At 50.5% G+C, this 23105-nt stretch overlaps 1 protein-coding gene across 1 annotated transcript in view; it reads left to right on the top strand.

Moving 5' to 3' along the window:
- Positions 1-23105, top strand: part of EFR3B (EFR3 homolog B) — an 80558-nt gene extending 57453 nt beyond the window's left edge. The window contains exons 6-23 of the mRNA XM_033124870.1: positions 160-309; positions 1552-1686; positions 2156-2234; positions 2935-3070; positions 3347-3508; positions 4370-4481; positions 4880-4931; positions 7054-7226; positions 7687-7762; positions 8228-8389; positions 9650-9781; positions 10808-10875; positions 11627-11754; positions 12497-12588; positions 15577-15625; positions 16711-16817; positions 18101-18150; positions 18573-23105. Of these exons, the coding sequence (XP_032980761.1) occupies positions 160-309; positions 1552-1686; positions 2156-2234; positions 2935-3070; positions 3347-3508; positions 4370-4481; positions 4880-4931; positions 7054-7226; positions 7687-7762; positions 8228-8389; positions 9650-9781; positions 10808-10875; positions 11627-11754; positions 12497-12588; positions 15577-15625; positions 16711-16817; positions 18101-18150; positions 18573-18678 (1969 nt within the window). The 3' untranslated portion in view covers positions 18679-23105. The remainder of the gene's footprint in view (positions 1-159; positions 310-1551; positions 1687-2155; positions 2235-2934; positions 3071-3346; positions 3509-4369; positions 4482-4879; positions 4932-7053; positions 7227-7686; positions 7763-8227; positions 8390-9649; positions 9782-10807; positions 10876-11626; positions 11755-12496; positions 12589-15576; positions 15626-16710; positions 16818-18100; positions 18151-18572) is intronic.

Below are 23105 nucleotides of genomic sequence, written 5' to 3'. Positions count from 1 at the left end.
GCCCAAGTCACACAGAAAGTAGAGGGCGGTCTTTATTCTGCCTTTGGATGCATGAATATGTCCCCAACCCCTACGTTGTATCTCTAAGTCCTTGCCATAGAAACTAGACTTCTCAGGGTTTGAGGACTTCACGGCCCCACTTCACCTTTTTCCTCACAGAATCCGAATGTCGGGTATCAAAGGTCTGCAAGGGGTGGTGAGGAAGACGGTGAATGATGAATTACAGGCCAATATCTGGGATCCACAGCATATGGACAAGATTGTTCCGTCACTGCTTTTCAACCTGCAGCATGTAGAGGAGGCAGAGAGGTAAGCAGGTGAGGGTGGAGCTTGGACATGTGCAGCCCTCCCAGGCTGCTTTCCCCTGATTCTCGGGAACCACACAGCTTAGTCTGTTTGGTAAAACGTAACTACAAGGCCATGGATCCTTGGCTTTTGTAGCTTGCTCTGCAAGGAGTCCAGAGCTGGCTCCCAGGAGCCGTGGGTCTAGCCTTCTGCCGACCTGCCACAGCCCTTAAGGTCTGCATTCATGAGGAAAGACAGTAACAGTGTGGGCTCCCTGGGGTGGGTGTGTGCTGGTAAGAACAAAGAACCAAGACTCTGGTTGTCTCTCTGCAAGCAGCAAGCCAACGAGGTTTGTAAATACCTTCATGGTTCCAATTACTGAGGCCTTTTCCTCCCTTACTTTCCCTCCTCCCTCACTTCCTAATGGTATTTCAGGCCCTTAAAACATGCCTGCTTGACCAGCCAGCAGACACTTGACACAAATTGCAGATATTGGGTTTTAATCTGGAAGCCCCCAGACCTGGGATCCATCCTGTGAGATGGGATGGAGGGAAAGGTTCACGTCACTGTCCTGCTTGGCTGTGCGTGACGCTGGTTGAAGATACTGGTTCCTCACCTTGTCAGTTGAGCCTGTGCTGCTGCTAGTCCGGTGGGGAAAGTAAGTGTGCCTTCTGGTGGCCACTCCTGGAACTGCACCTCACGGACAAGCGGGGCCTGTGGTGGTCTCAGTGCCAGGAGTCGTGGGGCTGGTTCCTTCTTCCGTCCAGATCTGGGTCCATCCCCTGTGACTGATATGACTGAGCCACACCTGAACCAGCCACTGTGCCTTGCTTTTTTCCCTCCCTCTTTTTCCTTTCCCTTCTTCTCTCTCTCCCACTTTCTTTTGCTTTCTGCTATTCTGCCACCTCTCTTCATATCCCATCTTTTTTTCTTCCAAAGCCTTCAGGGCACGGAGACACTCGTAGTCTGTGCCTTATCAGGCCCATCCTCTGTGGGTATCTGTCCTTCCCACAGAGGCACATCAGGCCTATCCTTAAGGATTTCCAGAAAAACTTTATCCCTTCTCCCACAGTCTTCCTCCACTCTGGGCTTCTTTACCCCATTTAACTTTTGACAGCTGTGACAGTGCCCCTGTGACCTATACCAAATTCCTGCTGGTCCTTTATCACCATTTGCATGGATACAGCACCGAAATCCAGGTGTGCACAAAGCCTGACTCCCAGCTTTGCATTCCATCCTTCACCCATGCACTGTGTGTTCCCACAGCCGGTCCCCCTCACCCCTCCAAGCTCCAGAGAAGGAAAAGGAAAACCCAGCAGAGCTGGCTGAGAGGTGTCTTCGGGAACTGCTGGGCCGGGCTGCCTTTGGCAACATCAAAAACGCCATCAAGCCGGTTCTCATGTGAGTCCCCCTCTCTGCCTCCCCCAGCGGAGGAGGTCCTGGCACCTACCTGCTGACTGGGGGAGAAAGGAGGACCGTTTACAGTTGTGGTGCTGTGGCCACGTCCATCCCTTCTCTGCCTGTTTCCTGCATCGTGACAGCAAAAGCTACCACACGGTGGCCAGGTGCAGTTTTGGGGAGGAGTTGGTAGGAAGCCCCTGAGGCTGAAGGAAGGTGCCCGGGTTCACTCCTGACTCCACAGCTGCAGAGCCCTGTTCTTGACCTCTCTCCAGCTCTGGGGCTGGGACTGCCCTGGGGCCCCTCATGCTTTGCTTCTCTCACCTACACCTGAAGGCCCTCCCTCACTTACCTGGGGAGCTCTATGAAGGCTGGGTCTCTTGGGAGGTGTCCCTCTCCCACCAAGCTTATCTCTCCTCCCTAACGTCACCTTACATTTCACAGCCATTCCCCTATATTTTCTCCTTCACAGCCATCTGGATAACCATTCTCTTTGGGAACCAAAGGTGTTTGCCGTCCGTTGCTTTAAAATCATCATGTACTCAATTCAGGTATGGTGGGTCACCTGGCCCAGCTTGTCCCTCTGGCCAGGGGCACCTCTGGGAGCAGGGCTGTGCTTATGGAAACAGCCAGCTGCCATGTCTAAACTGGTGCTGTGTAACCTTGCTGTGCGAAAGACCAGTTTAGTTTTATTTCACAGACCAATACTTTGTGAAATACAATTAAAAAGAATTCCTAGAAAAAGTAAATGAAAAACTCCCGCGAAATACAAGCCCGCAGACCACCCGTGGCTGCCACAAGCATTGTCAGATTGCTTACTAAACACTTATTCTCAATTCCTCTACTTATCTCCCTGGTAACGGGCATAGGACAGATCTTGAATTGGCATCAAACCAGGGGTCACACTTTGAGCCTCACTGGACCAAACCATGTGGCCTCTTGTGGCTCTTACCCATAAGACCTGGGGCCTGAGGAAAATGAAAAGGAAGACAATGTTTTTAAATTGACTTTTGACCCATTTGAAGGGAAAGGGCACAGGAAAAATGGAAATCCAGGTATTCACTGGGATTTGGCTCTGCTCCTTGTTGGACCAAGAGGGGAGGAGCTCAGGAAAAGAAACTGGGGTGTCAGCGCCACCTCCGGTGGCCTTGGGACCTCCCCTGTGCCCACCCCAGCCTTTGCGATCCACCGGGGCTTTTGGGTCCCCGGCTCAGAGGCCACGTGGGGACGAGCACCTCTCCCTCCTCGCAGCCGCAGCACTCGCACCTGGTAATCCAGCAGCTCCTGAGCCACCTGGATGCTAACAGCCGTAGCGCGGCCACAGTGCGGGCCGGCATCGTGGAGGTCTTGTCCGAAGCCGCAGTGATCGCCGCCACCGGCTCCGTGGGTAAGGGGGCCCTGAAAGGAGTGGGGGCTGGGAACCCCTCAAGGACAAAGAACTGCCCTTGGTGGGAGGCTGCCTCGTCTTTCAGAAAAGGGCAAGGCACTGGAGGGAAGTGTCAGAAGCGGTTTTCCTCAGGAGGAGAAATCAGCCGGGGAAGGTAGAGGCAGAGGAAGCCCCCGGCTGGAAGTGGGCCTAGGCTTGCCGGGTAATGCAGGCGAGGGGAGAAGGAGCGAGGGGTGCCAGCGCTGGATTTTGGGTCTCCCACCCCTCCGCGCTCAGGGCCCACGGTGCTGGAGATGTTTAACACTCTGCTGAGGCAGCTGCGGCTCAGCATCGACTACGCCTTGACCGGGAGCTACGACGGGGCCATCAGCCTGGGCACGAAGATCATCAAGGAACACGAAGAGCGCATGTTCCAGGAGGCCGTCATCAAGACCATAGGTGCTGGGCCTGGGGGCGTGGCCTGGGAGGGCGTGGCCAGGGTGTCCCCCTCCCGCCCCCATACACACACACACACACACACACAGACACAAGGTCATCAGTCCAGAGCGGGTAGGATTGTCATCCGCTCCTGTTACTCCCCAACAATGGGGAAAATGGAGTCAGACCACGGTGCGCACAAACACAGACTGGCCTGGGTCGGCATGAGAGAACAGAATAGTCTCTGTGGGTTTCTCATCCCGGACTTCAGATCAAAAGCTAAGAGAACTTTCCTGTGCCCCAGTCCCCGTTAGGCCTGAATGATGCTTCATTCTGAGCCACTGGAGGGGAGGTGGGGAGTGAGAAAAAGGAAGGAGAGAGGAAAGGGAGAAAGCTGTGTAGAAAATGTGTAAGCATGGGGGCATGGAAAAGGACTACAAAGCCACCAGAAGGAGGTAAGGGCTCACGGCGTTCAGAGCCTTCCCGCCCTAGCTCCATCGGGGCTTCCCCTCAGCTCTAAGAAGTAGGCAGGGCAGGAATGATCGCAGTTCACAGAAGAAGCCACTGAGGTCAGCGGAGCTGTGACACCCAAGGCCACCCAGCAGAGCAGCCGGTGACAGAGCCTGGATGGGTACCGGGGTGCCCTGGGCCCTGGGCCCAGCGTTCTCCAGAGCACATCTTAGCCACAGGCTCAGGAATAACAAGTGGGGAACTGGAGCCTGGACGGGTTGTCTAAGTTTCTCTTCTGGGTCTTAATTGTCCCCCGAGAGAAGGAGCACCACGCTCCCACAGTAGTCTGCTCACCTGAAAGGCTGAGCTGAGAGACGCTGACAGCCGCTGGCCTCACCTGGGCCAACCCTCTCCACCGTCTTTTTCCCACAGGCTCCTTTGCCAGCACGTTGCCCACTTACCAGCGCTCCGAGGTGATCCTTTTCATTATGAGCAAGGTCCCACTGCCTTCCCTGCATCAGCCCATGGAGACCGGGAAGACAGGGTGAGTCCAACACACCTTCCTTCGCTTCCTCTTCTCCCAGTCTACGTTCCCAGCTGCCCTTTCCCATGTTTTCCAGCTCTCTCCTTTCTCCACCTTAACTTTCCTGGTTCTGTCCTCTCTTCTCTTGGTCTGTTCTCAAATCCATCAGCAGCCTTTAGAGGGACCCGTGGATCCCACAGCAATTCCTCAGGCTGACGCCCCCCCTCCAATAACTAACTCCCACCTTGGGGGAGCCATTAATTCCCTGGTCTGCTTCCTGGCTCTGGAACTCACTGTCCTTGCTAACCCAACCAGATAAGCCTCATAGAGAATCTAATCAGAAGGGAGAACTACTCAGGCAAGTGTGGGGTCTCTGCCCAGATCATCCTGGTGAGTATGTATGTCTCTGTGGTCTACAGGGAGAATAGGAACCGGCTGACCCAGATTATGCTGCTGAAATCCCTCCTTCAGGTGAGCCTCTCCAGTCCCCATTCCTGCTCTGCCTCTGCAGGGGGCACCTCCTACCAAGGCCAAGGGATGGCTACAACATACAGTTGTACAGGTTGCACACTGCACAAATTTGCCCAGCAGAAGAGGTGAGTAGGGGACTGAAATCCAGCCTATGTTCCACTCACTAGCCAGACTGGGCACCCACAATACTGGGTCATCTAGAGCTGGCAGGGTGCCTGTTTCTAATTTTCATGAAGGTGCCTTATCAGCTTCTCATAGCCTTGTCACTCAAATGTGATCTCTGTATTGAGATGGAACCTGTTGATTCCTGCCCTTTTTCCCCTCTAAGGACCTCCCAGCTCTGATTTCCCCTGGGCACTTGTGCCCACCTCAGTCTCCCAGCCACTATCTTTTCTTTCATCAGTGTTTTACAGTCCTCCTCTTTATATCTTTGCAGCCATCACTGGCGTCTAGATTTCTTGTTCTCAAATGCCATTCCCATGACCAACTTGTTGAAATATAGATTCCCTACAGATTCTGAGCTGTCCATCTGAGTGGGGTCCTGGAATCTGTCATTGTTAACAAGCTCCCGAGGTATTCTTATGGACATCTCACAACTAGATTATTCTCCTAGTTGCTCTTATTTCCACCTCTCCTCCCCCATCATAAATACAACCACTAGAAGAACTTTCTAGAAATGCTCTTCCCCACATGTTGCTCTTTGTTAAAGAGTAGGTCTCAGTTACCAGCTGATGTACATCCAGATTTCATGCAGGCATACCTCGGAGATATTCTGGGTTTGCTTCCAGACCACGCCAATAAAGCTAAGATAGTAATAAAGCAAGTCACATGAATTTTTTGGTTTCCCAGTGCATATAAAAGTTATGTTTATACTATACTATAGTCTATTAAGTGTGCAATAGTATTATGTCTAAAAAACAATGTATACTTAAATTTAAAATACCTTATTGCTAAAAAAAAAAAAAATGCTAACTATCATCTGAGCCTTCAGCGAGTGATAATCTTTTTGCTGGTGGAGGGTCTCATCCTCTATTTGTTACAAAAGCAGTATCTATGAAGTACAATAAAACTAGGTTTGCCTGTACTTCTCAGACTGATGTTGGAAGGTCTGCAGCCCCCTGTCCTCCCTAGACTCCCCATCTCATCCTTCAGCTCATCTCAGCTCTAGCCGTGCCGTCTGCATAGCCCCCTCGCTCCCACTCGTGCCTTCCCTTCCCTCTCCCCAACGCACACCTTCATGTCACTCAGTTTTTATAAAGGCTTTTCATGCGGATGCTGCCCACATCCGGTTCCCTCCTCCATCTATGTACTCCTGCCGTTTCTTTGCCGAGTTTGCCCTCATTAATTTGTACCTGGCATCTTATTAAGGTGACAGTTTGGGGTGCACTCAGATCCATCCCCCTTCAGTGAACACTGATGTTTACTGTGGATGGCTCCAGGCTTTGCCAGATTCTTCAGGGCCTGCTGAGTCATCAAAGGTGTTGGTTTGCAACAGGGACACAACAGTAAATATGTTTTGCTGCTTGAGGTTGCATTGGCATCACTTACGATGTTTCTGTGCCAACTGGCTTTAATCAGAAGACCCCCTTTCGTGGCCATGCTGGAAAAGCTGTAACTACATGCTGTGTGTGTTCTGTGATGCATGTGCATAGGTTCCGATTCCTCAGTCCAGCTGTAAGTTCTTCCTCTGTCTCTCCATGTCTCTGTGACTGCTCGCGCTCTTAGGGAAACGTTTTATTCACAGTGAGTGTTGATCCGTCGTGCGCTGACGGGCTGGAACGTAAGTTCAGAGGCTCCCTGACTCTCGCTCTCCTCTTCTGCTCATCCCTTGCTTGCTTTTAACCACTTAATGTTCCTGGACACTGTTGCCATCTACCCACATGTCTACTGAGCTGAGCTGAGGAAGTTACCTCCCTGGCGTGTTCAAAAAAGTTGCCTAAGGCATCCGGGCCCAGGATGATGGGTCTGAACTGGGGGAATCTGGACCGAGTGAGCTGCACTGGGAGATACCAAGAGAGGATGGATGCTTCAGCCCCAACCTCTGCTGGGTGCTCCTCCGTCTCCTCACTGCGCCTGAGCGGGCCAGCGTTCCTAAGCACAGCCTTCCTGGGCTCCCTCACAGGTGTCCACAGGTTTCCAGTGCAACAACATGATGTCAGCACTTCCCAGCAACTTCCTTGACCGTCTCCTCTCCACTGCCCTCATGGAGGATGCAGAGATCCGTCTCTTCGTTCTAGAGATTCTCATCAGTTTCATTGATCGTCATGGCAACCGCCACAAGTTCTCTTCCATCAGGTGAATTTGGGGTCTCCTCTCCTGTTGATGTGCGATGGGAGAAGACGCCTGATAGGGCCACACATGCAGGTGGGAGGACAATTCAGAGATTCAGTGAGACTCACCAGAGAACGGATCCCGGGCATTGACCGTGAGGTCCTGTGAGGGGAGGGGCCACTGAAAGGGCAATTGACCTGGGGGGGAAGGCGATGGACTGGAGATTTGGGAGGTAAACAACAAGTACTAGAGGAAGTTTTCAGGTGGGGAGGGACAAAATATTCTAGAACAATGTTTAAGAAAAAGGGATTGGAACTAGAGAATTGGGAGAAAGCAGACTGGGCTAGGGGCTAGGAACCAGGGCTGGAGGGGCACCCAGAGGCTTTGATGCAACTAGTGACATTGGGATAAAGCCCAGTGACACCACGTGAGCTCTGACTGGCCTCACCCAACGGCTAAGGTGGCCTCTCATGTCCCCTTCCAGTACCCTCAGTGACATCTCTGTCCTGAAGCTGAAAGTGGACAAGTGCTCCCGACAGGACACCGTCTTCATGAAGAAGGTTAGCAAACGTGACCTCAAGATACAGTGAACCCCAGGCGGGCCAGGCCTTCTGAAGTCCGACCTCCCAGCCCCCAAGTCACTGCTGACCACTGCCCCCCGAGCCTGCCGCCCCCCTCTTTCACTATGCTTAGTCAAGATGAGCAGCCGACCCCTCTGGGCAGTTGTAGTGATCACCAAGGCCAGAGTGGGGACCAGGGCCAGCGACTGTGTGCTACTCCTCAAGCTGGACTTGGGCAGCAGCTTCTGCTGCGGGTTAGACTAGACTCAGCCTTCCCTTAACATGCACTGCTGCCCGTGTTCACGTCCACCGGGGTCTGCTTTAAAGGCATCCACTCCCTCAGGGTGGGGGTGGGGTGCACACAGCTGTCCTGCCTCCTTCAGATTGGTCTTTCTCTCCTCTTTGCCTTTCCTGTCCCCACCCTGCCCACTGGGGTCTGGCCCCCGCCTTTATCCCCGTCTCCAGCACTCCCAGCAGCTCTACAGACACATCTACCTGAGCTGTAAGGAGGAAACGAACATACAGAAGCATTACGAGGCGCTCTATAGCTTGCTGGCGCTCGTCAGCATCGAGCTGGCCAACGAGGAGGTGGTGGTGGACCTCATCCGCCTGGTGCTGGCTGTTCAGGTGGGGCCTGGTGTGGGCAGGACACAAGGTTGGGACTGGGCGAGAGGACCAAGCACTAAGGAGAGTGCTGAGTCACAGCCACTTCCCCATTGTTTTGGAGCCCAGGACTATTGCACCCTTGGTTGGCCATTCCTCCATGAAGACCACAAACCGTGGTCCTATGAGGGGAACCACTGAAGAATGCCTAATTCTCAGGCCAAAGGAGACCCAGGGAACAGGGTCATTCAAAAATACCCCCTAGCTCCTAGTATTTTAAGTTTCTCAAAGGTTCTGAATGGGACTCTAAGGATTGCCAAGAGCATGCTCATAAGCCCTGAGCGATCCCAAAGCAAATTGTCTGGTTCCCAAACCTGGCTGTGCTTCAGAATCACCTTAAGCACTTATTAAATACATATACATATATATATATATATACATATGTATATATATATATATATACATATATATATATATATACATATGTATATATATATATATATGTATATTCCCAGTTCTGTTCCTGAGCTTGGGGGGCCTGTAGATTCAACAAGCCTCCCTTGTGACTCTCAGGCAGCCACAGTGGCCCTACATAGGGCTCTAGATTTCGAGGTCTGCCCAGGTGGAAGTTACTCCCAAGGATGCTAGCCATTGGGGTTCATCCTTCAGACCTCAAAGGCAAGGGTCTCCAGGGTCATAAAGCCAGGTGAGCATCGTACCTTGAATTGTGGCAAGCCTGGAAAGTCAGTAATGGAGGGTCTTGGGCCATCTACTTGGCAGTGCTAAGTCCTGCCAGGCCAGCCCAGGTACTATGATCGTCTTCATTCTAGAATTTGAGATTTCTTTGTATCCCATTCCCCTAGCAACTCCCACAACTTTCTCAATTTAACATGTGAACCCAACTTATCAAGCCAATCCAGCCCTCCGAGAACCATCCCAGGTCTGTAGTGAAGGAAACCGCGTCCTGGAGGTGGGCTGACTGAGGAGGGTTTGGACCGTCAAAGTCACAAAAGCTGGAACTGTAAAGTGGGGGCTTGAGGTCATCACCTCTCTACTCAACTATTTGTGAGCCTCCAGCTCATGGATTGTTCCAGGGGCCATTCACTTCAGCTTTAATAAGGATGGTGTGTGTCTTTCAGGAAATTATGGGGCAAATGCTGAAAAAGGCTTAGTCTACAGCAGGGGGCCATCTCTAAAGAAGGATGGGGAGCGGTTGGGTGGAGGGTGGCGCACCAGGATAGTGTGTCAGCTGAACACTCCAGTGGCCCCTCTGTGTCGCCGCAGGACCTGGCCCAGGTTAATGAAGAGAGCTTGCCTGTGTACAACCGCTGTGCTCTCTACGCCCTGGGCGCGGCCTACCTGAACCTCATCAGCCAGCTCACCACGGTGCCCGCCTTCTGCCAGCACATCCATGAGGTCAGTGTCCTCATGACCTTGAGATGCCCTCTTGACCCTGAGAGCTCAGGAAGCTCTCCCCTTGGAGTTTCCCCAGAACTTTCCCTTAATTGCATGAGCCTTGTACTTCGTCTAGGCATTAAAGAAAGGGGTGATGGAAGAACTGGCAATAGTGGGACGTTACTAGAGGCAGCATTTCTTCCTGTGTGACGTGACGTAACGGGGTGGGCCAGGCATAGGCAGCATCCTATAACCCTTCCTCACCTGCCACCTGTCCCTCTCTACTTCCCACCCCTCTGTGCTACGCCCCCTCCAGAAGTGTGTACACCCACACACACACACACGCACACACACACACCCCTCATGTCATGTGAGACTAAAGATACTTCAAAAATGTTTTAGTAATGAAAGTTTTCAAATAGCACAAAAGCAGTGTGAGTAGGACAGCGGACATCTGTATAGCTATCATGCAGATTCAACAGTTATAAAGATTTACTCCCGTTTGCTGCATCTATTTCCTTTTTCTGTGCTGAAATATTTTAAAACAGATCTCAGCTGTCATGTCGTTTCAACCCTGAGTATCTAAAAAAATATGGACACCTTCTTATATGACTGCCATGCTAATAACTGTCTAATTAAATCATCAGTAATACCTTGGTACTATCTAATACCCAGCCTATCATCAAATGTTCTCAGGACTGTACTGTACCAGTGTGCCAGAGATACACCTCCCTTTTTCATGTTTAAAGAGAAAACAGGAATAGGTCACAGGAGCAAGAAAGGACAGTCTCGTGGGAGCTAAGCCCCTGCATTTGGAGGACACTTAATGCAGACGTGTCATTGGGATAGCGTGAGCAGACAGCCTGGGCTGCTCGATTATGGTCGATCTGAGTTTTTCCCTCGGAAGCCCGGCTGTAGGTGCTCTGCCAAGGAGTTTGTGGGAGGGAGGAAACACTGAGAGGGGTGGGAGCTCTTACATTTGCCTGTTTGGAGGTCCCTCTCCTTGTGGATCCCAGCTCTTAACCTGTGGTTCTTCCCAAACTCCAGGTGATAGAGACCAGGAAGAAAGAGGCTCCATACATGCTCCCTGAGGACGTGTTTGTGGAGAGGCCCAGGTGAGGAGCACACCTAGGACATGGTCCAAGATACCCAAGGCAGCTGAGTAAGAAGGTGGGCGGTCTGAGGCAGGGGCTTAGGCGTCTATGGGCTCTAGGGACAACAGTGGACTCGGCCTGTGGCCCAGAAGTTCTGAGTCAACTTCGACTCCCATCACTTGATCGTAATCCACAGATTGAGCCATCTCGGTGTGTTGTACTGTAGAGTATATGATGCCACCTCTGGGGGGTTTGGCCAAGCCCATGGGAAATACATCATGGAGAGTCGTTCCTGACAAGACACTGTCGTCATCCAGGTGGCATTCTCAGACTGTAGTCTGGGGGCCAATATCACTTCAACATCAGAGGAACTCAAGGAAAAGATATTCTAAAGAAACAAAGTATCTAACCACAGGCGATAGCTTTATAAGTTATGGTCCTTCCCCACAACAGACAACTGGTAGCCCGTCCACAAAGGTTTGAAAGAACAGTTAGTATGAAATATTCACTATATAAGATGTATATGCAATCTATCACAGAACAGGAATGTAGGGGTGGGGTGATGTTTGTGCGTGTGCATAACTGTACGTGACTGAAAGATCCAGCACATGATATAAATGTGGTGGTCTCTAGAAAGCAGGACCGTAGGTGATTCTTTTTCCTTTTGCTTCTCTGTTATTTTGTATATGAATCTTATTACTTTTAGAATAAGGAAAATTATTAGGAAATCGTGCATGGCTCTCACTTGCCTCTTCCCTCCGTTGTCTTCCAGGCTGTCTCAGAATCTTGATGAAGTAGTGATCGAGTTCCTCTTCCGCCAGAGCAAAATCAGTGAGGTCCTGGGGGGCAGTGGCTACAATGCAGACAGGCTCTGTCTGCCCTACATCCCTCAGCTGACAGGTATGGGCTTTGCTCAAGGACTTCCAAGTCTGCCTCTGCCTTTCCTTGGTCAGGTAAGGGCCTGAGGGTAAGGGACGGCAGTGGCCTTCCATGCACCTTGGCTGTCACACAAGAGCTGAAAGACACAGTGGAAAGCTACGGTGAGATCCTATGGGTTTCCCCGCCTCTCCTCAGTTCAGGATCCTTGGGAGTAACCGGCCCATGAGGTAGCCTGGCGTGTGGATGGGTCCCATTGTGCCACCCATGGGCTGCAGAATCAGGCCCAGTACTCTGTGCCTTACTTCCTGAAAAATCTTAGACACGTCCCTCGGCTTTTCTGACTCTCAGCGTCCTTGACTGTAAATAGGGATATTAACAATACTTGCCTTAGAGGGTGGACGGGAGAAGGACATGAAATAATGAAGGCAAATGCACATAGTAAATGCTACACAATTGACAGCCACTAGTGCTATGAGCAGATGACACTTACACAAGTTGAGACATGCTTCCTGGTCATAAGCATCTTCTTTGTGCTCATCAGTAATTTCAAAATCTTAGCCCTAAAGAGCATAACTCACCACCCTCAGGTGGGCCGAAAAGGCCCGCAGTCTTCCAGAAACTCCAGCTGTCACTTTCGTGTGCACTGAGCCCTCAGAGGACTGGGGACCAGGCAAAGGCGCAGGGCTTGGGAGATAGTATTAGGGCATGATCCTGGCTCGCCCCCAGGGCTGGGAACTCTAGCTTCTCGCTCCTTCTTTCCCAGATGAGGATCGCTTATCCAAGAGGAAGAGCATTGGAGAAACCATTTCCCTGCAGGTGGAGGTGGAATCCAGGAACAGCCCAGAGAAGGAGGAGGTGAGTGTCCTCTTCCTGGTACACGGTCCTGGTGAAGCCTAGTGTCCCCAGAGGAGGGGACCTGCTTCTGCCTCCTCTTCAGTCACACACTCCAGGCCGTTCACTGTGTATCTCATTTAAGCTTGCACGGAAAGTAAATTTCTAAAGGAAGTTTTGTTTTCTTACTGACTCTCATCATATGTATCAGGTATTTCCATCAGGGATATCCATCTCCCCCTCACACACATGCCCAGGAGGGTGTCATAAATATCGCTCTTGCAAGACTTGCCAGTTGTCATTCCCCATTCATGATGGAGGCAGATGTGCTTCACGTTGGAAATTGGAAGTCCTAACAGGAGAGATGAGAGTGAGAATAGCTTCCATGCTGTTTCTTCCAGATTTACCCATAAAGGTGCTTTTCTAAAGAGAAAGCTGCAGCTCAAAGATCTGTCTCTTCCATCTTCTCTTGAGGACTGTGAATATCTAATTTCTGTTCAAATTAGCACATGTTATCTCCCCTGCCATTATTTCTTCTATCTCAGAAAGTAAAGCAGATGTACCCACAAGTAAGGGAGAAAAAGGAATCATGGTAGAAATACCAAATTTACTCCCTCAACTGCAAAAGAAATAGGGGAGGGGCAGGGAGGAGGACGAAAGGAATCCTGAGGGAGTTGAAGCCATAAGATGCAGGGCACTTTTTAATGGTTTTTAATGGTGACTCTTCTTTTAAGGGAAATGACGGAAATGTCGGGGAAACCTCAGTAAGGGTGCTCACCTGGGTGGATCTTGGACAAGAAGACTAGTGGGGTCCTTGGGCGGGAGTATTTTCTGTCCATTCGGGCCAGTGTGGCTGTGAGGACAGCCTGGACACTGAGCCTTGCTCCAGATGTGACTGGAGCAAGGAGAAGTCACTGGGGTCGAGATCAAGCCTTCCTGTAACCATGCCCTCAACCACGTTCACAACTCTTTATTTATTGGGACAGACCTCCAGTGTAGGACCTTTCAGAGCTTCTCTGGAACCTTCCCAGGGAAGGAAGGAGGCTCTGACTCAGGCTAATTGGAGAGGTGAAATGAGATGGGACCAGGTGTCCTCCAGGCCCTTCCAGCTCTACAGGGACTGGGAACCTCAAATGTGTTAGGACTGCAGCGTGAGTGGGCTGTTATCCGACCACCCCCACCCCACAGTGTGCTTCTCTCTTCCCAAGAGTTAAGACACCCTCAGGAATTGAATAAAGTGAAGCAGGAGGAGGAGAAATGGTTACCTGAGTACACAGCTGCCTACTGCCTCAGTGACCTGAGTCACCAGTATGGGTTCCTTCCCTCTTCTAGTGTCTGCTCAGCCCAGGAGAGGCCTGATAGCTAAAGCAGGTATCTGCCATGCTTTCAACTCACCGTGCCCAACCTTGCCTCCTCTAGAATCCTGGGGTGGCTTCCGATAGCCTTAAATGACAGACTCACAGGGAGGGAGTGATTGATCCATGCTGGTTTGGTCAAATTCCAAACCCAGTGTCTGGCATTCAGCGCCATTTATTGTCTGGGCTGGCCCTACTATCTCATTCTATTTCCCCCTCCTCTCTGGCCTACATCCACTGTCCTACTCTGACTAGTCTGCTTTCAGGCCCCCCATGCCATCGCCTTCATCTCTGTGTCTTTGCTCGCATGGAACCCCATGTCTGAATCACCTTTCCTCTCCACCTCTGCTCCCGTGAATCACCTATTCTTCAATGCCCAGCTTGTGTTCCATTTCCTCCAGGAACCCCTCTCTCGTCCAGTGACCATCCTTTTCTCTGTTGCTACCACACAGTTCCCCAGTGCCTCGCACGTGACTATCTGATGTTGGTCGGTGCTGACAGTGGATGATGGATGGATGTAGAAAGATGATTTCTCAGAGTGAATGACAGTCCAGGGCAGCTTTCTCTGGCATGTAATTCCTATGCTAACACATTTTTTCCATTTCTACTGAGTGACTAGCCAAGAGTCCTGCACAAGTTGGTGCTCACTTAATATTTGTTGAATGACTTTATCCCTTACCTACATCTCTGTCCTTTCACACGCAAACAAGCATTTACTGAATGCCAAACAAATCAAAAAGTGTACAGCTCAACGAATTGGCACAAAAGGAACGTACCCATGCAGTCGCACCCAGATTCCGGGAATGGAACAGTGTCACTGCCCAATGGCTTCACCTCTATACCACCCACCCACCCACTCCCACCCCCGAAGGGAGCCACGAGCCTGACTTATGTCACTTCTTGAACTTTTTATCAACGAAGTCATTCACTCCCATGTCTGTTTCTTTCACTTAAATTCTGTGTAAGTGATAGAATAGGAGTAAATCATGGGTCTTGCCTTAAGGAGCTGATCGTCTAGTGGGGGAATTCCTGGAATTTCGTCTAAATTCCTTCACTATTTTCAGCGTCTGACTTTCCGCATCAGGCCACACATCCATGGAGCACCCTTCTTTGGGTTTTATTATTTTCCACCACCTTTTATAGGCTCTACAGAGGACCGAGATCCTGTGACCCAGGTCCTTGGACCAACCTCAGCCTTTTTTACCTTTATTTAACCCTCAAATCACCTTGGTGGGTAATTGAATATCGTAAGTCTTCAAATATGTTATTCAATTCTTGGAATCTACATTTGAGATTATATTTTCCAGCTGCCTCCTCTTGCTTCCAATATTTTCTGTTGGGCTCTCTGAAGATTTTTTTGAATTACACAGCTTTCCTCCGACTGGGCTTAATGGGACAAGTTAGGGGAGGGGACAATGAGTTCTTTTAGGTGAGACTCTGATAAGGACTTAGCCTCCCCACTTCCACCTCACTGCTCTTGGGGAGCTTCCAGAGACCCTGATGAGAATGTGAGTGTCCTGGGCGAGTTTCTGCCCATCAAGACATTTTTCTAAGAAGTAAAAGGCTGCCAAATTAACTGAGGGTGCCAAGGCTCCCCTCTCCCTTCTGTTCCCTCCCACGCTCCACCTTTTAAACACTTCTGTTCCCTCTCCCGCAGCGAGTGCCTGCTGAGGAGATCACCTATGAGACTCTAAAGAAGGCCATTGGTAAGTGGGAGGCAGGGGACTTTGATTGGAGGGGAGGGGAGGGGAGAGCTGGGTCCTGGGAGGCCAGGTGGGTATGTGCAGCCCCACCTGCTGCCCTCTGGAGGTGACTCAGCACAGATGTGAGGGCAGGGGCTGCTGGCTTCCGCTCTCTAAACTCATCACAACTACCAAAGCTGCAAGTAAAAGTCCTGCTCTCCTGGATCAGTAGTGTTGCCCCATGGACCCTGGGTCAGGTAACCCTTTTTCTACTACCTTTAAAAGTAATCCACTGAGGGTTACAGCTAGTCAGGTAAAAAGTAATTTTGTATAAATATTTTGACTATTTTTTGGTAGAATGTGATACAAAAGAACAAGTTGACCAATGAAAAATATTAAGAACAAATCATATTACTATTTCTTTAATAATGGCAATAGATTTTAATATGCAGTATTACCTCTTCTGTCTGAATTATTGAGCAATGAAGTATTCTGAATGAGAGAATTTTTCTGATAACTGATGACAAATTATGCCTTCAAATGCCAAACGTTTTTTATCTTTGTTGTCATTGGTGGTACTTTCTGAATGTACACACTCCTCACCTTCTTAAACAGAGTGTGATGGACATATTTGAGACCCCTGCCCTTTTGTTCTAACTCATTTTGGAGACCAAGAGGCATATGTAGAAGCCTAAGTGGCCTCAGACTGCTCTGCCATAGGGGTTCTGTGCTGGCTTTTGTGCTGTCTGGCTTTTCTATTGTTGATGTCCCTTTTCAAATTACCCCCAGAGTACTCCCTGCGACAGTGTAGCTACTTGAGGCTTTAAAAGCCCAGTTTAAGAGACCACTTAACTACTTCTCAAACCCTTACACAAGGAAGGGGGCTGAGCACTCAGGGAAAATCAGGAACCGGTCTAGCCCTCCTGGGACCCTGTAATGGCACCGTACCCTCCATGGCTCCACTCCCTATTCATAGCACAGGAGAGAGCCTGAGCTTCAGTCACAGACAGAGCCCCCTGGAGGAGTCCACCCAGCTTCCCGTCTTCTCCACCCCTGCCCCACGTGAGTGGGGCAGGACCTAAGGGCTGACCTGGCTCTCTGTGCTGCAGTGGACAGTGTGGCCGTCGAGGAGCAGGAGCGTGAACGGCGGCGGCAGGTGGTGGAGAAGTTCCAGAAGGCACCCTTCGAGGAGATTGCAGCACACTGCGGCGCCCGGGTAAGTGACGCATGCCAGGGGTGAGTCCTCAGGGACCAAAGAGACTCTGGATTTGGACCCAGGGCAGGACTGCGTTTCTAGGAGATCTTGGCACTTTTATCACCTAGAAATTAGGGTTTAGATGCCCACAGCGGCCTGGCACTGCATTGTTTCCCCATGAACCAAAAAACTTGATTAGTCATACACTGCTCCAGACCTCACAATTTTCATGTAAGGAAGAAGTCCTGGCCTCAGCAGCTCCTATATCAAACAGATTATAATGATTGTACTCATAATAGCAAGTACGTAAATAGCGCTTACTATGCATTGATTAGTTGATTTCATTCTCATGACAACTCTGCGAGGTTGGTGCCAATATGATCATGATGGGGGAGGGGCCATGGCGAAGGAAAGATGGCCCGTGTATGCAACAGGACCCACTTCCGGGCAAGAGGAATGGAGCAGCCAGCCTGGGAAAAAAGATTTGAAAGAGAGGGTGCCAGACAAGTAGAAAGAAGGCTCATGTCAATACTTAAGAGAAGAGCACAAGCATTTCTTGAAATCCATTTTATATGCCAGGATTCATTAGTTACAGTGTTTGTCTTAGAATTTGCAAATGACTCATATTTTACTGTACTTTCCCCTCAATAAAAATATATGTAATCTTCTATTCTATGATATATATAATATATAGTTCATATTATGTGTAAGTATAATATAGATGGGGGGGCGGGCTATAGTCTCCTAACCTCTTGTCCCACCTCAAGAGTTAGATGCTGCTCATTTCATGAGCTCAGAGTTGAGACCCAGTTACTGAACACATGTACAACCCACTCTCTGTGTACATGGACTCAACTGGAGCCAGAAGGGACCAGAGAGAGCATGTTCCCTAACCCACCACTTTTGCACAGCTGCTGCTTGGGAGTTAAGGAAAAAGCTGGAACCAGCTATGAGCCTCCTGGTACCGTGCCCAGCAGGCCTGACTGCCCCACTTGCAGGGGCTAAGGGCCCTTAAAGAACTGCTTCCTGAAGTCCTGGTGTTCCAGGCCTCTGTGCTGCCCCCCGCCCCGGCCTCTGTGCTGCCCCTCCAGGCCTCTGTGCTGCCTCTGTGCTTCATTGGGTGGCTCTGCCTGACTTGAACCGACAGCCAGGGCCCACAGACAAGCGCTGAGAACAAGCACCCACTGCTCTCTTCCTGACGCTGCTCTGCCTGCACTTTCAGTGCACACTCTGGACAGGTGAGCTCGTGACAGCTCGCAGAGGTGCGGGGAGCCCCAACTCACTCTCCCTCTGTTTGTATCTAGGCATCACTGCTGCAGAGCAAACTCAATCAGATCTTTGAAATCACCATCCGGTAAGTGGCAGCCCTGGCCCCGGGGACCCCTACCTCTGTGGTAGCATTGGGCCCCTTCCTCCCATCTTCCTCTTGCTCCTGCCTTCAGTCCTCCCTCCCTCCAACCTCTGTCTCAGGGCTGAGGTCAACAACTAACTCTCCCCAGAAAAGGAAATCAAGACTAGAGAGGGAAAGAGACAGCTCAGCGAAAAAAGCCACGAGTGTTAGTGTCCCAGGCTAAGACTTTGCTTTCTAAAGCACTATAGAGCCTGTCATGAAGCTGTGGATTCTAGAACAACTTGAAACCTGGGAACCCATGGAGTGACAAAGGCCCTGGTCCCTGTTCGAAAAGAAACACAAATCAGCTGCTCTATTTGGTTTCATGGGGTGGGACCCCAGAACCCCGTCCTCATCCCTTTCTCCTCCATGTGTTCCTGCCCCAGGCCGCCGCCAAGCCCATCAGGAACCATCACCGCAGCCTACGGCCAGCCTCAGAACCACTCCATCCCCGTCTACGAGATGAAGTTTCCGGATCTGTGTGTATACTGAACTCCAAAGGTGGAGCTCCTTAGAGGGGTAGGGTCTGAGAGATGGGCTCGCCCTCACTCCCACCCCTACTATGTGGAAATCTAACTGGGATCTCAGAAAAGGTCACCGTAGATGGCAGCATCTCCCCAGCTAACCAGGGGGGAACCCCAGGTCCTTACGCTTCCCTCTTGTCCTCCCTGGGGTGACCAGCCACCTGCTCCCCTGGGACCAATAAGCCTCTAACTTGCACCCTTTGTCTCCTCCTTTGTGTCAGCCAGGGACCAACAATAGTGGGGGTCTCCAGATAAAGGCTGAGATCCTCAGAAGCTCCTACTTGGTGTAATAAGTGAAAGACTTTCATGGGGGTGGACCTGGGGGGGGGCACAGCTGCCATTGCCCCAGGAGGGAACTAGTTGGAGACACAGTTGGTCAAAGGAAGCCGTAGAATCTAAATATTGTGTTTGTTTTGGAACATCTGCATTAAAGATCCTGACAAACACACACACAAAAAAAAAAAAAAAAAAAAGGAAGCCGTAGAGTGCAATAGGGAGGAGGCAGTGGCTGCGAAAGCTGGGAGATGGATGGAGCGGCTGCTCCTCTAGACCATCCTCTCCTCTGGTGTGCAGGCCCTCACGTCTCCAGTGTCTCTTCCAATCTCCTGCTTACCCTGCCAGTTGTCTCTTTATGGTTTTTAATATTATTAATTAGTACTGAGCCCTTGTAACATGAGGTGGGGTAGAGACACCATGGGGGGCAGCAAAGGATGAAGTGAAGGGCAGGCAGCTGCTGATGGCGGGGGCTGGCTCTCCCCAGGCTGGGCCTGCCTCCTGTGGAGGAGCGGCAGGCAGAAGTGGGCAAGTCCAGGTCCCTCTGTACCATCTTCTCACCTCCTTGGTTCAGAGGGAGCTTGTGTGGCCCTCCCATAGTTCTCTCCCTTCTGGATGTTTCTCTGAATGGAGCTCTCTCTTTGATGCCTGAGGATCTCAATGTGTTTTTACAGTCTCTGGGTTGAGGGAGGGCAGAACTAGATAATCTGGTTCTAGACGACCCAAATGGAGGAGGAACTGCAGGGGCCCCAGGCCTGCACACATCACCGCCTGGCCTGGCTGGGCTGGGCTGGAGGGGGTTGCTGGGAAGGGATGGTAGTGGGGGGAGGAGAACTTTGGTGCTCGAAGATGTCAGAAGTCAACCTTTTGGATGTTTTGTTCGAGGAAAGAAGGATCCAGCGCTTGATAATGGAATGATTTCTTCACACTTTGACAAAGTCTGAACATCAGTGCCAACTGGCAAAGCTTGAGGCGTGGGGAGAGTAGGGAGACCCCTTTGGGTTCTACATTTCCCGAGTCCTGTCTACCTGTCTGCATGTAGAGGGGGATCCAAGAGGCCGTTTGCTGTGCACTCCGCTTCCCCCTCTCACCCCCCTGCTTTGTGCCTGCAGAGCAACTGACAGAACCTTACCTGCGCCTCCTCCTGGGGCAGCACCTATGGCCCCACATCACTCTTTCCTTCTCTTCCAGTGAGACTTCCTAGAACTTATCTGAGCTGATAAAGTTCACAGTGAGGTGTGAATGGCCGAATGATTTTTCCCTAGAGAATTTGTTTTACCAAAAGAGGGAGGATGAGTAGATTTCTGGACCCAAAGGAATCCCTTTTAGGGTACAAGTTTAGGTAGTATGGGGTGATGTCAGAACAGGCTGTTTCTGCTAAGGGGATGGCAGGCTTGTGGGGACACCTTGGGTCACACCCCCGCATGACCCTGCACAAGTGCTCAGTGAGAGCCTAGTTATGAGGACAGACAGGTGTATTTTCCCAAACCAGGAGAACCTTAATATATGCGTTTCCCGTTACGTGTGCAGTGATGTCTTGGGGAGGGGCTGTCTGACCCTTGTCCCTGTAGTTTTCCCCTTAGTGGCTGCCTCTATGCTGCGGGCCTGTAGCTTCTGGATGGCCTGCATGGTTCTAGGGCCCAGAGGCCCGACTCCCACCCCTCCCCAGGGCGTTTGGCTAATGCTCAACCCAACATTACAAGCATGAACTGAGATTTCTCCTTACTTTAGTATCTCTTTGTTAAGAAACCGTTTCAATGACTTGAAACAAACTTGAAGGCAAGTAGCCTTGGGAAGAAATGTCACAGGACATCTGAACCTTGAGCCACAAATATGTCTTTCCTCACAGGATCTTCTCATCTGTAGCTCCTGCTCAGCTTCGATGAGAAACCCCATTTCTCTCTTGTGCCTCTTTGACTTCAGGGTTCAGCTCCATGGCGACTGCACCCTGAGCATTGTCCTGGGGGGCCTGGTTCTGGGATGTGGGAGTTGTGGCTCTGGAGCCTCTTTCCAGAGCCAGCTCTAGAGCCAGCAACTTATAGGTCCACTCAGATGTCTCTCCCTTATGCCCACCCTGAGAACGGTGAGGAAAAACGTACAGGATTCCCATGTTCGTGCACTCTGTTGTTCTTCCTTCTGTATCTGCCCAAAGGAGCTTTTTCTTTACAGCACAGCTACGTAGCAAAGACATGTTTCTCTTGGAGAACTGGCCTTTTTTTTTTTCTTTTTTTTTTTTTGAGTGCCCTCTTCTCAATTTCAACTTAAATGTATGTTCAGTAGAATATTAGATTAGCTGCTGACAGGAAGTAGAACCTGTATTCTGGCCAAATATGCCCCAGAATCAGAAAGTTTAAGGTAAGTGTTAACTCAAACAGACAATGCAATGTTAAATTAAGCAGTCTCCTTCACCCCCACCCCCTGCCCCACCACAAGTCCTGGGAAGAGAGACAAAGCAGAGTTTGGAGGGTGCCCAGGCCCTTGGCTTAGCATCACTGCTTCCTGCCTTCTGAGCCCTGTAGCATCTGACAGCACTGTGTCTTGTGACTGACCCTCTTTGCTACTCTTCTCTGTTGTGATTTTGAGCCAGCAAACCCATCCAGCCCAGTTGTTCCCAAAGCCAGAGGACCCTTGCTTCATGGGCAAGGGGTAGGGTTGGTTAGCACTCTGCTGACAGAACTTAATAGATGTGAATGTATTTGAGATTTGGAAGTTGTATTAATTAGGTTGAGTCATGTTAGTGCATAAGGAGCAGGTCAGCAGAAAGCACCAGTGTGATCCTGGAGGCTCCTCCTGTTTTCCTTGTAATGGGGTCCCCAGTGCCGTGTGCCTCTTCCCATTTTCCTCTCATAAAAGTAGAAATAAGTGGTTTCTTGACTCCTAAACATCTCCTCACCCAAGAGAAAGAACCCAAGCCGGGCAGAAGAACTAGGAAAGTCCTCAGATACTCTCCTCTATCCAACCCTCTACCTCATATACAAGTATAAACGGATGAGCAGTGAAAAGGTGGGGCTGGAAGTGACTTCAGTGCTTGAAGAAGCACGAGGATCATATATGCATGACATGACCTTTGCCCAGAGGACATGTTTCAACTGCCTTAAGAATGAGAACAGCCTTGGGATACTTTTGAATGGCTTCCAGGCTAGAACTCTGGGCTTCTCTGGGGACCCCTGGGTCACTATACCTTCCAGTTCCTGTTTCATTGTCCCCAGGCCTTCTGACCTGGATACAGAGAGTATCGTTGAGAAGTGAGCCTAATTTTCCCAATTCCTCTTCATGACCATAAAATGGCAGTTGGCCGGGGGTGAGGTGGGGGCAGTGGGGGGCTGTGGGAAAAGACTAGTCCCGAGCTGTTGGGCTGCGTACTACGTTTAAGGTGGACAAGGAGATTAGCGCCTCTGGGTGGACCACTCCTGCTTCCCCTGACCCATAGACCATGGCAGGCAGTCAAGCTGAAACGAGACAGTTTAGGGCAGTGTCTTTCTTCTTCATCCCATTAACCCTAGAAACCTCCTGGTTAAATGACCCCTTATCCCAAATCTGGCCATGTCTAAAGACTGCAGAAGAATGGTCGTCCTGGGCCTGGTCAGCTGGGGAGGTAGGAGAAGACACAGGGGCTGTGACTGGAGCTCTGTGCCTGTTGGGGTCAGAAGGGTTTTCTGTGTTCTCAGCACCAGCCACATAGACCAGGACTTTTCTCCTTCAGGGGACCTTGGGGCCTCATCACCTTCCCCTTTTGAGCTCTTCCTCCATTGCACTTGATTCTGGTCTGTGGAGTGCAGAGCTGTAAATCCACAAATGCTGCAGACATAATAACATGTCTGTATCCATTTAGACCTTCATGACCTGGCTGGGAGTGTGTGTGCCCGTGTGTGTGCATGTGTGTAATATAGTCCATCGTTGACGATATCTGTATATAATAGCTGATGTATTTATATGGGAGTGCAGAGTTAGTGCCTGTGGAAGTTTTCTGTAAACTCATTGAGACAAATTAGTTTTAAGGAAGGGGAAAGAGGAGTGTAGGAAGAAGGACACTTAGCAAGATCATTCTTTAGGACTATTAGGTGTGATTTCCCAGTGAGTCTTTATGATGCCCTTTTCAAATAAATGTTAATGTTGTCACCA

Source organism: Rhinolophus ferrumequinum, chromosome 13 (genome assembly GCF_004115265.2).
Source record: "Rhinolophus ferrumequinum isolate MPI-CBG mRhiFer1 chromosome 13, mRhiFer1_v1.p, whole genome shotgun sequence".
NCBI classification, from domain to species: domain Eukaryota; kingdom Metazoa; phylum Chordata; class Mammalia; order Chiroptera; family Rhinolophidae; genus Rhinolophus; species Rhinolophus ferrumequinum.
Note: the sequence above shows the minus strand (reverse complement) of the source record. Positions and strands in the feature narration are given on the sequence as shown.